Genomic DNA, 18,889 nt, shown 5'->3' on the forward strand with positions numbered 1-18,889 from the left:
GAGAATCAGATCCATGTTGAGTTTCAAGGTTTCTGCAACAATTTTGGTAGTGAATAGGTAATACCTCATTACTTGAAAAGCCGCTCTACTGGATGATTTTCAAGTGAAAAGAGCATTGCATATGATCAAGCTAACCGAACTATACATACACCATCAATATAATCAAAATAAAATTATGGTTTTAGACCTTGCCTCTTGAAGTGGAATGCTTTGAATCCACAAGGAAAAGAACACCCTTAGTGAGAGAAATTTAAATATATTGTCGATAGAGATGAAATTCAAAAATTAAAGGTCCAAACCACTCTTGTATAGCTAGATGATACATGAATGTATGTGCTACATAAATGCATACATGATACGAAACATGAACCTAAGCCAAAACAATGAAATTTGCCTATAATTTTTTAGTACAACGAAATGTTTATATTAAGGAGATAGAAGGCATTGGTTAAGCTACACAAAGGTACCATAATAATTTGATTGGAACTCACTTTCAACTTAAGAATGGGAAAAAACATTTAAGGATGAAAAATTCTTGTTCGTATCATCAGTAAAGAAATCATTATAAATGGTTTAATGTGTCTCTATAACTGTCACTTAGTTTCATAGTCTTGTAACATGTCTTTAGTCCAATTCTCGTTAAAGGCAAGTTCGAATGAAATGAAAATACCCAGTTTCATGTCCTACATCACACCCAAAAGTTCTAAAAAAATAAAAGGGTCAAATTGCAAAATAATTCATATGATTTCTATCAATAATGATAATTCCATGTGATGACAAATGCATGGAATTCCAAAACAAGCAAATAAATCTTTATTGATATTAAACCCAACAATTATCACATATCCCATTTGCAAGCAGTAGCATAATTTTAATTCGTAGTAATAAATATTCCAATAAGTCTTAGTTAAGGAAGGAGTTTGAAATCATAAGAGTATTCTAGCAGAGCTGAATCTCAAAAGAGAGACAATCTTCTGCAGGCATGCATGCATATACCAACTTTCAGAGAGTTCATTTTCTATCTTTATTGGCATTCGGTATCCACCAACTACGCAAGCATGGTCTCGTTCAAATGGCTCAAGTGTCACCCTTTGTTTAGGCGTCAACTGTTCTGCCCCCATTCTTTCCATTTCATGTTCATAAACTTTCTCAGCAGGAAGAGTGGAGTCTATGCAATTTGCCTGGAAAAACGCCGGAACAAAATATAAACCCAACCCTTTCACACTGACCATTTGGAAACAAATATATTAGATTTTCTTTCTGAACTAGTACCCCAATGCCGATTTGCTCCCTAAACTTTTATTTGGACCCCATTAAACTACTAGAAATGCCTATGTTCCCCAACCATCATATTTACATTGCATCTAATTTTCTATATATACGTGCATGCCAATAATTTATTAGTTTATTAAAATGTGACAATTTTAACAAAGTTATTATACGACATTTGGTTAAAGTGACCATGTATAAAAGTTTTGGTCTAAAGTTTAGTGGGAAATTATAGGTAATGGGGTACGTGTTCAAGTGTGAAAACCGGCAGAATGCCTAAAAATATAAGTTGAAACAATATATTAGCAGTTTTCAGAACAAAAATAAGGGCAACACAAACCTTGATTGAGATCAAACAACAACCTCCTACTTTGAGGAAATAATTTGCATTCAAACCTAAAATCCTTGCCTGCACAGAAGAAAGGGTTTAATAGCAAAGCGGATTTTCGGGGGAAATAAAAAAATCAAAATGGACTGAAAAAACAAAGTGATTCATATCCTCCCCGCCATCTCTGTGAGCTTTAATAGATCAGGGGAATAAAACTAAGCATTATATATGGAAAAATTAAGCATTATATATGGTCATCACTACCAAATTTAAGTTGACAGCTCTACCTCTCATTTTGGAAGCATGCATGCACATGCAAGGCTAGAAATACACACACACACACACACCAAGTAGATCTTGAATGTATCCAGATCTTGAATTTTTCATGAAATTGTTGAAAATCAATGCATAAAATGGGGTAAAAATAATTCATAACCAAGATTAGCATCAGCAACTCAATGTTGGAATCACCCTTAATTGATTGTTTAAATGGTGTGCCTGAGTACATCACATGCTTAATTGGTATATTAAAACATCTCAAACCCTATAATTAATCAACAAATTAGTTATGTCACATGACGTATGTGACATAACTGTCATCACTAAAAGAAAAATGGGCAACATCCACGAATAGATATTTTTGAAAGCATGACAAAAAGTTTAAACGTGACAAGAAGTCAAAAAGTTGTCGCACTCTAGATAAAGTAAAAGAAAAAAGAAAATTGATACGTTAAACTTAATTAATTTGTTCTTAAAGAAAATTTGATTTTCAATATGAAAAAAGAGAAACAAATACATAATCGACTCAAATTAGCATCAGATACTCAGTATTGAATCCTTTTATTTTTGGATAAAGGAATTTCTGAGTACATCACATGCTAGATTCGAGAATAATTCAAGCTTTGAAAATCAACAGTTTCGTGCCACAATCCATATGTAAACTTTGAAAAATGTTTCAAATTATTTGAAAGAGCATTAAAAAAATTAACTACTACTACTAAAATATTAGTAGAAACAATTTATCTAAACAAAATTTGATCTTGTAAAGGCTGTTTCATATCAATTTTTTGTTTTCATGTCTCTAAAAACTAAAAAATAATATAAAAAAATAGCTTTTCATTTTTTGTTTTCAATTGAACATCGTTATCAGAAAAGTTTTTAGTTTTAAAAGAAAGGACAATAAAAGTAAATGAAATGATTTTCAAATGGTCCCTAAATAATTTTGAATGGTGATTTAACATGTTTATATATAACAAATGCAACATATATGGCTAATGCAAAACCCTTGTGCGAACTATGGCATATCAAGATTGTTACCATGAGAAAGCATTAAGTATGAAAATCAAAACTGTAATTCTGTATATAAATAAAATCTAACACTGAATTGGTGATTCAGTGTATAATAAAACCTGATCAGGCTGAGCAACATCTGCAAATATGACATCTACAAGGCTGACGAGCATCCAATATCTGGCTGGGTGTCTTGCGTGTACGATGATTGGTATGACATTAGTTCTCTTCTTTGCCATGTTTACCAAGTCCCTACCACCTCTAGGGGAAACTTCAACCGCATACACCACTTCTAAGACTATTAAGTATAATAAAATCTGCTCCACATGTCTATAATATTGTCCAAGATGTAGGAACTCACAATCCCAATGATAGTCAATGCCAGCCAAGATTGCAGCTCCCAGCTTTGAACGAAAGGGGTTCCAAACCCTATATTCCACCCTGGTTCCATCTACATTCTGAATAATATTACAAAAAAGAAATAGTTCCAAAGGAATTACAATCAATTCTATACACACACAAAAATAACTGCATACTATCTGCAAAATGTTCTTTTACATAATGCAACATATATAAACTAAAAGGGCTCAGTTAGGCCATCAAGCTTAATTAATTACATCCTTTCAAATAAATAAAGAGAAGAAACTCGCATGGAAAGGCACACTGCACGGTTCCACAGATTAAGGGGAGTTCCATACATTATGAAACAGGTAATCAAGAAGAAACTTGCATGTATAAAGGCATACTCCACTGTTCACAGAGCGGGGTAACATAGCACTATATCGTATTGTCCATAGAGTGAACATTTATTGACCACATAGTGATTGTTTATAGGTCAGTACTATTTTTTCCTCTTTTTTGGCTCTATAGTAGTATACATCAATCCTACTTCGTGCACAACCGAGTTGGGATGTGTAGGAAGGGGCTTATATACATATAATATTTGGAAGAATATTGAATATGCATATATAGTACAGACCTTTTTTTCGGTTACAAAACTGCATAAACTTCTCAGAGCAACTCTAGCGTTGCAAAGGCCCCCTAGGGCAACTCATTATTGAATCCACCCAATGAACAGTAACTACTTTTAATGAACAGTAACTACTTTTAATGAACAGTAATTGCATTTTGCATCTCCACCCTAAAACTGAATAACCATGGCAATAAGTAATAAAATATTAGTATTTTTTCCTTACCCAATCCATCAGACATCCCCATCACCCTTTCCCTTTTTCCCTCATTTGACCGATTCTTCATCTCTATCCTTCTCTCTCTCTTTTCTTTCTATCTCTCTCTTCCTTTTTCTTTCTTTCTCTCCCTCTTTTCTAGCTCACTCTCGTGAGCTCTCTTCCTCCTTCCTCTTCAAACCTTCAACAAATCAAGCTCAAAAATAATATTTTTGGAATCCCTAGAACCCAAGGAGCCCAACCATGGCCTTGCATGCGGCATCGGTGGAACTAAAGAACACAATTAGTTGTTGGCTTGACTCTTTAAAACCCTTTAACGCCAGCCTCTCAACTCCTAGCCTCAGCCATTCATAACCTCTACATAAAATATAAAATAAAATAAAATAAAAAAATAAAAACAGAGCACTTCCACCACAAATTTCAAAACACCATCATTCCAAAAGCAAAAGCAAAAGAGAAAGAGATAAGAAAATATAAAGAATTTCACGAAAATGGCTGGTTTTTGTTTTTATGAAGAGGAAGTAGAGGAGGTTGAAGAGAAAATGATGCAAACGGAGCAGTCTCAATCGACGGCTCAGCCACAGCAGCAGCAACTAGTGGTGCAAAACTCCGCCGGAAGCCTCTGCTTCACAGCAACATGTCGAATGAGGACGATGAGATGTCAAGGTCGGCGCATGCACTGATGCTGCACATCAACCACAAGTCACACAGCCCTCAGGCTTTTGGGCTGTCGATTCCCGCCTGGCCATCAGGGACCATGTTTTTAGTGACGAGAGCATCGCCCTTAACAGACGTATGTTTGAAAACCCCTTCATGCACACCATATGGGTGATAATTCACCTGGTCTTATGCGGTCACCAGGAGCTGGTCCTCTGCGGAGACCACGAGGGTTATCGGGGCCTCTACGAACACCAGGAGCCTGGCCTCGGCGAACACTAGGAGGGCTTGCAGGGCCTCTATGGACACCATGATTACCAGAACCACAGTGGGCAACACGAGCAACACCAATATTACCTCTATTATATTCAATCAAAAATCCATAAAACATATGGATAATCATTAATCTAGATTCATATATATAGTTTTGCTAATACAATCAGACATTCATTCAATGTCAAGGAAGAAAAGTTGACCACATTAATTTTGAACATGAAATATTGTTGGATTTGACATTAAATCAACATGCCTAAACTAAAAAGGATTAGGATATCTTGGATGCAAGATATTTGGATTTGTGTTTCGTAGTTGGTTTGAGATTTGGTTTTATTATAGGATTTGGTTTCATATATTATAGGGACCTATGACATCTATTAGTATAAATAGATGGATGTGGGATAGAGTTTTGTATGTGAAAGTTATGAGAGGCATAAGTTTGTATGCTTGAGAACACTTTATGTTTGTGAGTTATCTTGTATTTGTTGGTAACCAATAAAGCTTCCGTTGTTAGATAGGTACTCCTATATTAGAGGAACTCTGAAATCGTTGTGTTTTGTTTATTACTTGATTGGTTTTTGGTTTAGTTTACAACAAGTGGTATCAAGAGCTTAAGTTCTTACGTGGGTTATGACTATCACGTAATGACGAAGACTGATGATTCTACCAGTGGTGATGATGTTGAAGAAAAGTCTGGCAATATGAAATCAAGACGACGGTTCAGAGTGCTAGGTTTGAAATTGAGAAATTTGATGGAACGAACAACTTTGCTATGTGGCAATGTGAGGTTTGAGATGTCCTGATACAACAAGGTTTGGTTGTTGTGTTAGGAGACATGCCATTTGCGATGAAAAAAGAAGAATGGGAAAGATTGAATGCTCATGCATGTTCTATAATTCGGCTATGCTTGGGAAAGCAACAAAAGTATGGTGTGATGGACATAACTTCTGCGAATGAATTGTGGGCTGCATTGGAGACAAAATATATGAAGAAAAGTGTAGAGAATCGACTGCATCTCAAGAGCAAGTTCCAGTACAAAGAGGGCACGAAGATGATTAGTCATCTAGAAGAGTTTAACAAGTTTCTAGCTGAATTGGCAAATCTTGAAGAGATAATCAAAGATGAAGATAAGGCCTTGATCCTGATGAACTCATTACCTGAGTCTTATGAGCCTTTCGTGATTACTTGGATTTATGGCAGGTAGACAATTAAGTATGATGAAATCTCAAGTGCTCTTATGAATCATGAGGTGAGACACCTTGACAGGTAAGAAAGGAATAACTTTGAAGCATTGATAGGGAAAGGAAGATCGAAAGAAAATAAAGGTTCATACAGGAAAAATAGTAAGTCTCATACTAAAGGAGTCTCAAAGAAAGAATAGGAAGTTCTTAGACAAAGATGAGTGTGGTTTTTGTCATGAAAAAGGAATTAGAAGAATGACTGCCTTCAAATCAAAGAAAAGACTAGAAATAAGAAGGATGACTCATAAGCAAATATGGCTGAAGTCGAGGATAATGATTTTGTCTATGCCTTAACTACATCGAGCACTGAGGATTATATGAAAGAGTGGGTGCTCGACACAGGTTGTACTCATCACATGACTTCTCAAAGGCATTGGTTTTCAAGCTTCAAAGTTAGGAATGGAACTATGTATATGGGAGATGATAACCCATGTACAACTCAAGGAATTGGAAGCATCAAGATCAAGCATCATAATGGTGTGATTTTAGAATTGCATGGTGTAAGCTACGTCCTAAATCTGAAGAAAAATTTGATCTCACTATCGAGTCACAAGGCTACAAGTTTTACTCCGATAACAACGTGCTCAAAGTTGCTAAAGAAGCATTTGTCATAATGAAAGGGCCTCAAAATGGCTTACTTTATATGTTACAAGGAAAAACTTTGGAAAATGGAGTGGCTATGGTAGTTGATGAAGTGCAAAGTGATAAAAGTGACTTGTCTGCATTATGGCACATGAGGTTGGAACATGTAGAAGAAGAAAAATTGCAAGGATTGATCAACAATGGTGTTTAAAAAGATCAAAAACTGGAAAGATAGAGTTTTATGAGCATTGCGTTCTTGGCAAACAAACAAAGGTGAAATTTGGCTCAGTTGTTAATCAAACGAAAAGGATTTTGGACTATGTTCACTCTGATGTTTGGGGGCCTGCAAAGAATGCTTCTTTAGGTGGAAAAGGATGGTTTATATCTTTTATTGATGATTATTCTCGCATATCATGGATATATATATATGATGAAATGAAATGATTAGGTTTTTGACATCTTTCTGGAATGGAAGAACATGGTGGAGAACAAGACTAGAAATAAGATTAAGATAATGAGAAGTGCTAATAGAGGGGAATATACCTTTGATCCTTTCTTCAAATTGTGTAAAAATGAAAGGATTACTTGGCATTTCAGTGTCAGACATACTCCACACCAGAATGGGATTGCAGAGAGACTAAATAGGACCTTGCTCGAGAAAGTTCGTTGCATGCTACCTTAAGCTAAGTTGCCAATGAGTTTTTGGGCAGAAGCTTTAAGCTATGCATGTCATGTGCTTAATCGACTACCATCAACAACATTGGAGGGTAGAACACCCATTGAAGTGTGGTCTGGAAAACCAGCTCAGGACTATGATAAGCTATGAGTGTTTGGACGCAATGCCTACTTTCATGTGAAGGAAAACAAACTGGATCCACGAGCCAAGAAAGTTGTCTTTATGAAATTAGTGGTGTGAAAGTCTTCAAACTTTGGTGTCCCGAGTTGAACAAGATTATAGTAAGTAGAAATGTGACATTCGATGAAAGTCACATGAAATTGAAGGAATTGTTCAAATGGTGGAGCTTGGGGAACAAGTAGTAGTTATGAATTCACAGCTAGGTAAGGAAGTTGTGAAAGAAGAAAGACTAGGTGATCAACTTGAACATGAAGAGAGTGATCACAAAGAAGAAACAACATCAGAAGAACTAAAGATACAAGATGATTGCATAGCCAAAATGAAGGGAAAAAAGACATATCCCTACCTGCGAGATATAAAGATTGAATGGCCTGCATGATAGATGCATTGCCAGTAATTAATGCTAAAATTCCCACTAATTTTGAAGAAGCAGTAAATGGTGAAGAGGAGAGTAAATGGCATGATGCAATGGACGATGAAATGTTCTCCTTTCACAAGAATAAGACTTGGGAATTGGTAGAGCTACCTAGAGGAAGGAAAGTAATTGTCTACAAATGGGTTTATGCAAATAAGGATGGAGTGGATAACAAGAGCTTGGTAAGATTTAAAGGATATGCTCAGAATGAAGGAATAGGTTACAATGAGGGAATGGGTTTATGAAAATAAGGATGGAGTGGATGACAAGAGCTTGGTTCGTTCATGTACTTGTTAATCTATGTGGATGACATACTCATAGCCTCAAGCAATATTACAGAGAAAGAAAAGTTGAAGAAGCAAATGAGAAGGGAGTTCGAAATGAAGGATCTTGATGAAGCCAAGAAAATATTGGGAATGGAGATCATAAGGGATAGACAAAAAGGTTTGGTGTGTTTGTCTCAGAAACAATATCTTGAGAAGTTGTTACAAAAGTTTGGAGTAACAAAAGACACTAAGCCTATAGGAACTCCATTAGGTGCTCACTTCAAGTTGAGCAGCCAACAATGTCCCAACATTGATGAAGAAAAGATGAAAATGGATGGTATTCCATATGTTAATTTGGTTGGAGGATTAATGTATGATATGGTGTGTACTTGTCTTGATATAGCACACACAACTGGAATTGTTAGTAGATTCATGCATAATCTTGGAAGAAAGCATTGGAATGCTGCGAAGTGGATACTAAGGTATTTACATGGAATGAGGGACAAAGGTATTTGTTTTGAAAGATGTGATGAAGGAATTGATAAGTTCTCAGTTGGATATGGGGACTCAGACTTTGCTGGAGACTTAAACAAGAGAAGATCGATGACTAGGTATGTGTTTACTATGGTAAAGGGTCCTATATGCTAGAGATCAATATTACAACCAATGGTGGCACTATCAACCACAAAAGCAAAATACATAGTGATTGCTGAAGCTATCAAAAAAGCAATGTGGACTCTGGGGTTGTTAGGAGATTTAGGTGTAGAACAACACAAGTTGGATGTATATTGTGATAGCCAAAGTGCCATTTATTTGGCCAGATATCAAGTACATCAAGCTAGGACTAAGCACATTGATGTACGATATCATTTTCTAAGAGAAATGGTAGCTGAAGGTGAGATTCGTCTAAAAATGGTTGCTGCAGAAGATAATCTAGCTGATATGTTGACAAAAGTGGTTAATGCAACTAAGTTCAAGCACTGCTTGGATTTGGTGCAGTTGAAGCCAGTTTGATCTTGCGATATGGTGGAGCAACGGGAGTTGTTTGATATCTCGTTATGGATTTCATGCCAAGGTGGAGATTGTTGGATTTGGCATTAAATCAACATGCCTAAACTAAAAAGGATTAAAATATCTTGGACACAAGATATTTGGATTTGTGTTTCCTAGTTGGTTTGGGATTTGGTTTCCTATATTTTAGGGAATTTGTCTAAACCTATGACATCTATTAGTATAAATAGATGGATATGGGATAGAGTTTTATGTGTGAAAGTTGTGAGAGGCATAAGTTTGTATACTTGAGATTGAGAACACTTTGTGTTTGTGAGTTCTTTTATATTTGTTGGTAATCAATAAAGTTTCCGTTGTTAGAGAACTACTCCTATATTAAAGGAACTCTGAAATCATTGTGTTTTGTTTATTGCTTGATTGGTTCTTGGTTTAGTTTATAACAAATATACATATCTACATAGCATTATAGCAACAATTAAACATGCACAAGCACGAGCGCACACATATATCTAAAAATCTTTATACAAATTAGGGTTTAGTCAGCTTTGGAGGTTTAAGTCCATATCATCCTTGACCAAACAAAATGGTACAGATTTCATAATATACACAAACAATACTAACAGCAGTTTACCAAAAAACAAAACAAAAACAAAAAACAAAAAAACAAAAAACAAAAAAAAAACAATACTAACAGCAAAACACAGGGGTGTGAGAGCGCGCGACCGAATTCATACAATAGATAAACTGAAACATGAATTTATATGTAGGTATATGTAAAGAGAGGCGATGAATATAACTACTAATATTATAATACCTCTTGGAGTTGTCATTGTTAAGCCAAACCAGGGTTAGGAAGAAAGCAAGGAGAATGCGATCAAATCGAGTGGAGGAGGATGTTGACACAGAGCCGCTTTTAGGGTTTAGGGTATCTCGGAAAGGGGGTCCGTCTTATATTCATGCTTCATGGAAGTCCTTCTCTATGCGGATCCTGGGAACCACATGACTGTGGCTGTTGATGCAAATCGTGCGGTCATGGATCAAAGTTTTTATTATTTATTTTTCAAATCGAAGTTAATTTTTTATCTTCATTCTTCGTGTATTTCTTCTTCCTAGCTCTTCTTTTTGAGTGTGTAGAACGTACGCCATGAGCAACAAAGACATATAAAGCAAATTTACAAATTCCTAGTTGAAATGTGTCATTTGTAAATCTCCCTCACATGCTTTTGTAATGCACATAGAAAGGACATTATCTAATCGTGCATTACTAATTATAATGATATTTAAGTCGGTAACGTATTGCTTAGTTAGCTAGGTCGCAACGTGGTGAAGTGAAAGGCTGAAAATGATCGTGTCTCTCCACGCAATCTTGACAATTGCATGGATTGCATATGCATGGTTCTTTGTCGGTGTACAAAAAAAAAGTTAAGTACATGTCAAACAAAAGAAAATTGGACTTGGAGTGTCTGCGCTCCCCATCCCATACCATTCTTATTCCCTTCTATTTCTGTGGTCACGGTTAAGCCACGTCAATATTTTATATTTCCATTGTTTTTTATCTTATTATTTCTATACAAAAAATTAATATAAAATATAGACGTGGCTTAACTGTCATCACATAAATAGGAAGAGATGAAAAGAGAATGGGACGAAGGGTAGATAATCCAGGTCCAAGAAAATTTCCGTAAATTATGGTGAACTCTAAATACCACATGATTGCCCTAAATTATGGTGAACTCTAAATACCACATGCTTCTCCCTTTTTTATTTCAATCAATAATTTAATAGCTGCATGGAAGGCGTGCAACTTTCTTTATGTCCATAACAGTTAAGTTACGGGGTGCTTTTTTTTTCTCACCAACACTTCAAGTGGTAATGTTAATCACTTTATTTATTATCGTTGGATAAGTTAAATTTTGAGATTGTGTTTATTTATTGTACATATCTCGAAATTTAAATTGATCATCTAACGATTTGAAAGTGGTGAACATAAATATTCACTTTAAGTGAGTTATATACAATACCTGAATAAACAACATGTGGGCAGCCTATATGATTTTCTATTGGGAACTGTTATTAGCACTCTAAAAATCATTCTACACTCCTCACAAGTGTGTTTTTTTCTTCTTCTAATTATAGAAAGTTTGGAGTGCCAAATGAGATTTTTGGAGTGTTAATAACAATTTCCTTCCTATTATCCGATTAATCTTATTTTTAGAGAAGTTCACTGTGAACACAAAATTTTCCTGAAACGAAAGAGACAAGAACAACGTGCACAAACAAATATTTGTATTTGATGATTTTGGGTTACAATCTCTCTCTATTTTGATCCTCTGATTCGATCTCCGTAAGGTGTTGATTTGTGAATGTTTGATTGATCCAAGGGCCGTTGAGGCTTGATCTTGGATGAACTGTTGGAAGTTTCTTCAAGGGGCCATGGGCTTGATCTTTGAAGATGGATTTGAGCGGATCTTCAAGGAGCCGTTGGGGCTTGATCTTGAGGATGAGTGTTTCTTCAAGGGCCGTTGAGGCTTAATCTTGAATAACGGTGATGAGCGGATCTTCAAGGGCTTTTGGGCTTGATCTTGAAGAACAGTGATGAACGGATCTTCAAGGGCTTTTGGGCTTGATCTTGAAGAACGGTGGCTTGTTGATCTAAGGGCCGTCAGGACTTGATCTTGGAAGAACGATGAACGAAGAACACTTTCTTCAAGAGCCGTCGGGGCTTGATCTTGAATTGGTGGATGATTGTTGATCCAAGGGTCGTCGGGGCTTGATCTTGGAAGAACGGTGGATGATTGTTGATCCAAAGGGTCGTTGGGGCTTGATTTAAGGATGAACGTTCTTCAAGGGCCGTGGACTTGATCTTGAAGGTGGCTTTGAGCGGATCTTCAAATGGGCTTTTGGGCTTGATCTTTGAAGAACAGTGATGAACGGATCTCCAAGGGCTTTTGGGCTTGATCTTGAAGAACAGTGATGAACGGGTCTTCAAGGGCTTTTGGGCTTGATCTTGAAGAACGGTTGGATGTATGGATTTGTCGACGTTCGTTGATCCAAAGGGCCGTTGGGGCTTGATCTTGGGTGAACGATGAACGAAGAACACTTTCTTCAAGGGCCGTCGGGGCTTGATCTTGAAAGAACGATGAACGAAGAATGAAGAAGGCTTTCTTGATTCTTCGGGAACCTGGATGCTTGAGAGCTTCGGAGTTTCAGAGCTTCAGAGCTTCAAGGTGTAATATGAATTGGTTCCTTTAAATGAATGAAATGGGCTTGTATTTATAGAATTTTCCAATGCCTAATTTTGAATATAATATCCCAGATGAAATAAGTCGTTTCTGCCAGGTGTTGACACGTGTCCTATTTGATGACTTTTCCAACTCATTTCAATTTTCGTTGAGTCACACGCTACGTGTAAAATTTATGTAATACATGAGCGTTGACACTTTGATTTATCGGTCAACATTTATTTACGAAATTTCGATGTCTACAAATGCCCCCACTTCAAGGCACGTCGTATACATGTGCTTGTCACGTGTAAGAGATGCGTTTTGAAGTCCCTTACTGTAGATGTCGATCCAAGGGCCGTCGAGGCTTGATCTTGAATTGGGCTGGAGATTTCTTCAAGGGCCGTTAAGGCTTGATCTTGAATTGGGCTTGAGATTTCTTCAAGGGCCGTTGAGGCTTGATCTTGAATTGTTGTTTGAAATTTCTTCAAGGGCCGTCGAGGCTTGATCTTGAAGGTTGAAATTGGACCACAAGGAGCTTCATGTGGTAGATGATCTTTGGCTTTGGTAGTGGGTGAATCGGCACGTATTTTGTTGCGCTTGTTGACTTTCCACAGCTTTGATCTTGAACTGGGTTGGAGGATTTTCTGGATTCCTCCAATTGTTGATTTTCCACAGCTTATTCTTGAACTAGGTTTTGATTCAAGGGTGGTAGACACTTAATCTTGAATCGGACTTGTGATTTCCTCAATGGCCGTCGAGGCTTGATTTTGAATTTGGCTGGAAGCTTCTTCAATGGCCATTGAGGCTTGATTCTTGAAGGCTGACTCGAACACATGGCAAGCAGGCACGAGGTGAAGGTGACGACTTGTTGCTTTGTTCAATCTTTCTAATTCACACCTGAGCAGTTTGGTCAACGGTATGATCTTCAAGGTTGATGAGCTCTTCTTCCCATTGGTGACTTGATCTTTAAGGATTTGATTCAAGGGTGGTGAATCAGCACGTGCAGCCCACAACGCCTAGTAAGTCGACCCAAGAATTTGAGGGTCAAAACGAGTTTTTCATCTCAGACTTTTTCTGCCGAGTTGACTGAGCATGCTGCATTCTTCTCTGCTTGTTTCTTCAGGCAGATATGGCAGCTTATCGAGTTCTTCAGCTCGGACTCCTTCTGCTGAGTTGACTGTGCAGGCCGCATTCTTCTCTGCTTGTTTCTTCAGCACGTTGTCTCCACATGCTGCAAGGTATCATTTTCACTTGCCTTATCTGTTCTCCAGGCAGATGTGACAGCTTCTATGGAAGTACAGCAGCAGTGGGAGACGAGTACTCGAGAGCAGTGCTAGGCAGGCAATCAGGGAAGGGTTCCAAGCAGTCGGTTCCTTTCCCGAGTTTGAGTGGAAGTTCCGGCATATTGTTTTCTTTATCCTTGTCTTTGTAGGTAGGAGCAAGGACAAAGGAAACGACAGGGAGAACGCATGATATGAGATACTCTTGCTTTCTACCCTGGTGATATGAGATACTTTTGCTTTGAAGTTATTGGCTTACAGAGGTACCCCAAGGAATAAGGAACACTAAGTGACTCGAGATGCTTCGTTGGGAAGGCATTCTCGGAGATGAAGAAAGGTTCTGTATGTCTGCCTTGCTATGGAAGGTGAAGGTGGACAGTTATAGGAGGTCCCTTAATACCTGTAGAGGTACTATTCTTTCACTTGTGTCGGCAACTAACGCGTGATTGAACAGTAAACTTTCACGTGCTTTCTCCTTCACCGAAAATCTTCGACAAATTGCCCGTGATTTGCGCAAAGTTGAGTGTGCATATGACAGGTGATGACGCGGCTGAAAAAGACTGGCTCCTCTTCGATATCTGGGATCAGCGCTTCGACAAATTACCCGTGATTTCCGCAAATCTGAGTTTGCGTGTGACGGGTGCCGACGCGTCTGGAAAAGCAAGATGCTTCTCCGATTTCTGAGCTTGCCTCTTCGATTTTTGAATGGCCTCTTCGAATTCTAAGCTCGCCTCTTCGATCTCTGAAATCCCGTCGAGTGCTGATTTTTTTATAGAGGCAGGCAGTTCATTTCAAAGCACACTTGAATTTTTGCTTGTACCTTCTTGCACTTCTAAGATCTCGATTTGTCCGACCTCTTCTTTCTTTAACACCTTTGAAAATGTCTGGCCCCTCCGATCGTCGTTTTGACTTGAATCTTGGTGAAGAGGCAGTCCCTTCTTCTCCAGACAACATATGGCGCCCATCCTTCATATCCCCCACTGGTCCTCTTACTGTTGGGGATTCAGTGGTGAAGAATGATATGACCGCTGCGGTGGTGGCCCGGAACCTTGTCACTCCCAGAGATAACAGACTACTTTCCAAACGGTCTGATGAGTTGGCTGTTAAGGATTCTCTGGCTCTCAGTGTGCAGTGTGCAGGTTCTGTGTCTAATATGGCACAACGCCTATTTGCTCGAACCCGTCAAGTTGAATCATTGGCGGCTGAAGTGATGAGTCTTAAACAGGAGATTAGAGGGCTCAAGCAGGAGAACAAACAGTTGCATAAGCTCGCACGTAGCTATGCGACAAACATGAAGAGGAAGATTGACCAGATGCAGGAATCTGATGGTCAGATTTTACTTGATCATCAGAGGTTTGTGGGTTTGTTCCAGCAGCATTTGCCTTCGTCTTTTGAGGCTCTGCCGATTGCTGAGGCTTCAAACAGTCAACCTCCGGCACCTACTCTTCCTGGAGCTCCGCCGAGTTGTGAGGCGCCACCTAATCGTCCTTGAAGATCCCCTCTTGTAATTTTGAGTTGATTTGATTTTTTTTTTTTTTTTAAAGGTATGTACACATTTATGTAAAATTTCCAGAAAAATAAAATGGACTTCTATTTCTCTTAATGCATTTGTTTTTTTTTTTTTTTTTTTTGCATGGTGCTAGCCACCAAGGATCCACTTCTTTATATATAACTTTTTTTTCTTTTTTTTTTTTGCTGGCACATGGTGCCAGATGCACCATCCATTTATATATGTATATATATTGTTATTTATTTATTTATTTTATTATTATTATTATTTTCTTTTTCTTTGCATATGGTGCCTGATGCACCTCCTCTTTTTTTTTCACGTAATGACACCACTTTGCTTTGCTCCACCATTTTTTATGGTGCGCACCACCACTTCCTTTTTTTATTTTTTTATTTTCTTTCGGTGCTAGCTGCCACCACTTTCTTTTTGCATGCACCATCTTTTCATTTTTTATTATCTTTTTTTTTTGTCATGGCTGAGGCACCACCTTTGCTTTTCCCTTTTCTTTCTTTTCCTTTCGTGGTGCTTACACCCACCATCACTAATGAAATGATGGCCCTCATACTCATACCGCACCATGATATATGTATATATTTTTTCTTTATATACGGTGCTATGCAAGGATGGAACTCGACGGAAAACATGGAGTTGAGGAGGCCAGGCGCTGCGGTGGAAGGAGTCGATGCCGAGAGCGCAGCCCAACTTGCTCCGGGTGTGCGCACCATGTGCAGCAGGTCAGGTTTGGGTGGAGTGAGGACGGAGCTGTGCATGAGCCATGGCGGAGGAAGACAGTATCTAACTCCTAAAGTCGCATCTTCTTTATCGTCAAGTGAAGTTGCAGCTGCAGTGAAAGAGACAGCCTTTGGTGGTACCATCACCGTCAGAATCTTCACAAGTGACGGCGTTGACGGGGACGAGGTTTTGGAACCGAAAGAACGCACGGCGAGGAAATGACCGGGGCAGGTGAACCCAGATCTGAAACCGACAAGTTGTCACTCAATACGGTTCGGAGACGACGTCGAGCCACCTGATTCGAAATCGCTGCCGCGAGCAAGAGTGTCATCGGGGTGACGGTGTTGTGACGACGGAAGCGCTGTGCAGCAACGTCGTAGGCCTTCGCATCCGTTCAGTTTCTTCTGGAAGACTGACGGAGACGACGGTTGAGAGTGGTGGTTGCAGCGTGTGCATCCATCACTGCTATTGCTGGTGTTTGTATGAACGTGCTGTTTCGACTTAATGTCACGTGTTCCACAACCAACTTGATTTATTGGTTGATGACACCCTGCGGAAGATGAGGATTGTGCTTGACTTGAAGTACCAAAACAAGGACTTACATTGGTTCGTTTTCTTGAATCACTTGTTGTGTTGACGGAACTGCCGCTGCAATTTTTACCAGCATCCATTCTTGACTTTGCAATTTCCATCATTTCCATGCTTTGTCGATATCACTTAAGCCACAACTGTCTCGATTTCTCGGTTGTTGACCACTTGTGGAAGATGAGGACTGTGTTTGGCCTGATCTTTCATGGATTATCACACCATTTTTAGGCTTTTGACTACTAATGCAGCCAGATTTAATTGATCTCGAAGTGAAGCTCAATGAACTACTTTGGATGGCATTCCAATTTTCTCGGAGTTCTTATACTCGAGTGCACACATAGCGACGGTGAACCAATGTTCTTGCAATTGATGCTGCAACACTTGGTAGTGTTTCTGCTGGCGTGGTAATTACTTCATCCGCGATACTGGTAGACCTGTCACGGACAACTGGAAGTGCAAAGTGGTATGGAATTCTAGGGATTCTTGGGAGTTACCTATTAGCCGCCGAGCTATGACCATATGATTCTTGTTCAATGTCAAAGGCCGATATATTTAGGTCTTCGGGCACAGTATTATGCTCCACATTCAGCTCCCTACTTCTTTGCAATACCGCTTTCGTCCCGGTCACTGCTAGTGGAGATTTCGATCCAATTCCTTCAGCGATGAGGCGTACACCGTTTTCCAACTCGTCCCTGGAGTCGAACACTCCAGAAACCAGGCCCAGCTGCTTAGCCTCCGGACCCGAGAACCTTCGACCCGTAAGCGCTAGTTCAATCGCGTTTCCGTACCCGACAATTCCCGGCAGCCTCTGAAGCGTCCCGAGGTCCGCCGTGATCACCAAGTTGACCTCTTTGACCGAAAAGAACGCGTCCTTGCTGCAATACCTTATGTCTCAGGCGGTCACGATATCGATACCACCGCCGATACACGCCCCGTGGATGGACGCAATCACTGGCTTCCGGCACCGCTCAATCGCCGTGATCGCATCCTGCAACCACTTGATCTCCCGCCGAAACTGCTCCCCGACGCGGCCTCGGTCTACGGAGACAAACTTTTCGAAAATCGATGTGAGCGTTTTGAGGTCGATTCCGGCGTAGAAGCGGTCACCGGTGCCGCTGAGGACGATGACGTTGATGTCGACAAGGCTGCTGAGTGGGCTGCCTTTGGTATCTTTTGGATCATGACGACTTCTTTGGATGGGCTTGCAGCATATTGGGCTTGGTGTTGCTTTGGGATCCATATATATATATATATATTTTTTTTTAATACATAAAACATATGTATTTTTTTTTGTAAATACGTAAAACATGTATCTTTTTTTTTTAAATACATAATAACATATGTATTCATTTTTTTTAAAATAAAATTGACTCTATTTAATAAAGCATTTATTTTTTATTTTGATTTGACTGAACTTGTAATTGAATATTCAAGTTGCCTACGTACCCTTCCAAGGAAAGAGATCAAGTCAAAACGTAGTTCAAATACATACATATATATATATTTTTTTTTGGTATTTTCTTTTTTTGTGCCGTTTGTAGTTTCAGCTCGTGCAGGCAATGAGCGTTGGTGTCGTTTGCAGTTTCAACTCGTGCAGACAAGGAGCATTTGGTGCCATGTTGCCGTTTTAGCTCGTGCAGGCAAGGAGCGTTGGTGTTGCCTTTTATGCTCGTGCAGACCAGGAGCGTTGGTTTGTGCAGTTTAGGCTCGTGCGAACAAGGAGCTTAGTGCCATGCAGTTTAGGCTCGTGCAGGCAATGAGCGTTGGTTCGTGCAGTTTAGGCTCGTGCGAACAAGGAGCTTAGTGCCATGCAGTTTAGGCTCGTGCAGGCGAGGAGCCTAGTGTCCTATAGTTTAGGCTCGTGCGGACAAGGAGCTTTGTGTCCTACAGTTTAGGCTCGTGCGGACAAGGAGCTTTGGTTCGTCAAGCGATCTGAGAGAGTTGTTCCTCGCAATCTTCATAGCAAGGAGCCTTGACTGAGTAGTTGAAGAAATCTTCTGGGAAGATGTCACACATCGTGATGGGGATGGATGATCTTTGCGTCAAAGTTTCATTATCTCCAACACTTTCACATTGTTCTAGAGGTGAACATGAGCTGTTTTGCCCCCTTTCCCATTTGTGAGCTTGTGGAGAAGACATATGCTTTTTGTGCAATTTCTTCGGAGTGACATAAGTCC

General features: G+C 39.2%; 1 protein-coding gene and 2 pseudogenes across 1 annotated transcript; all 3 read right to left on the reverse strand.

Annotated features, from left to right (window-relative positions):
• Positions 1-926: 926 nt before the first annotated feature.
• LOC126617185 (rRNA 2'-O-methyltransferase fibrillarin 2-like) lies at positions 927-5,043 on the reverse strand. Its single transcript, XM_050285222.1, has 5 exons — positions 4,957-5,043; positions 4,821-4,914; positions 3,007-3,395; positions 1,610-1,678; positions 927-1,181 (listed from the first exon to the last, which is right to left on the reverse strand). The coding sequence occupies exons 1-5, from the start codon at positions 5,041-5,043 to the stop codon at positions 927-929; spliced, it is 894 nt and encodes a 297-aa protein (XP_050141179.1).
• Positions 5,044-16,384: 11,341 nt separating this feature from the next.
• Positions 16,385-17,231, reverse strand: LOC126617186 (uncharacterized; annotated as a pseudogene).
• Positions 17,232-17,268: 37 nt separating this feature from the next.
• On the reverse strand, positions 17,269-17,952 carry LOC126617187 (delta(3,5)-Delta(2,4)-dienoyl-CoA isomerase, peroxisomal-like; annotated as a pseudogene).
• Positions 17,953-18,889: the final 937 nt, after the last annotated feature.

Source organism: Malus sylvestris, chromosome 3 (assembly GCF_916048215.2).
Source record: "Malus sylvestris chromosome 3, drMalSylv7.2, whole genome shotgun sequence".
NCBI classification, from domain to species: Eukaryota; Viridiplantae; Streptophyta; class Magnoliopsida; order Rosales; family Rosaceae; genus Malus; species Malus sylvestris.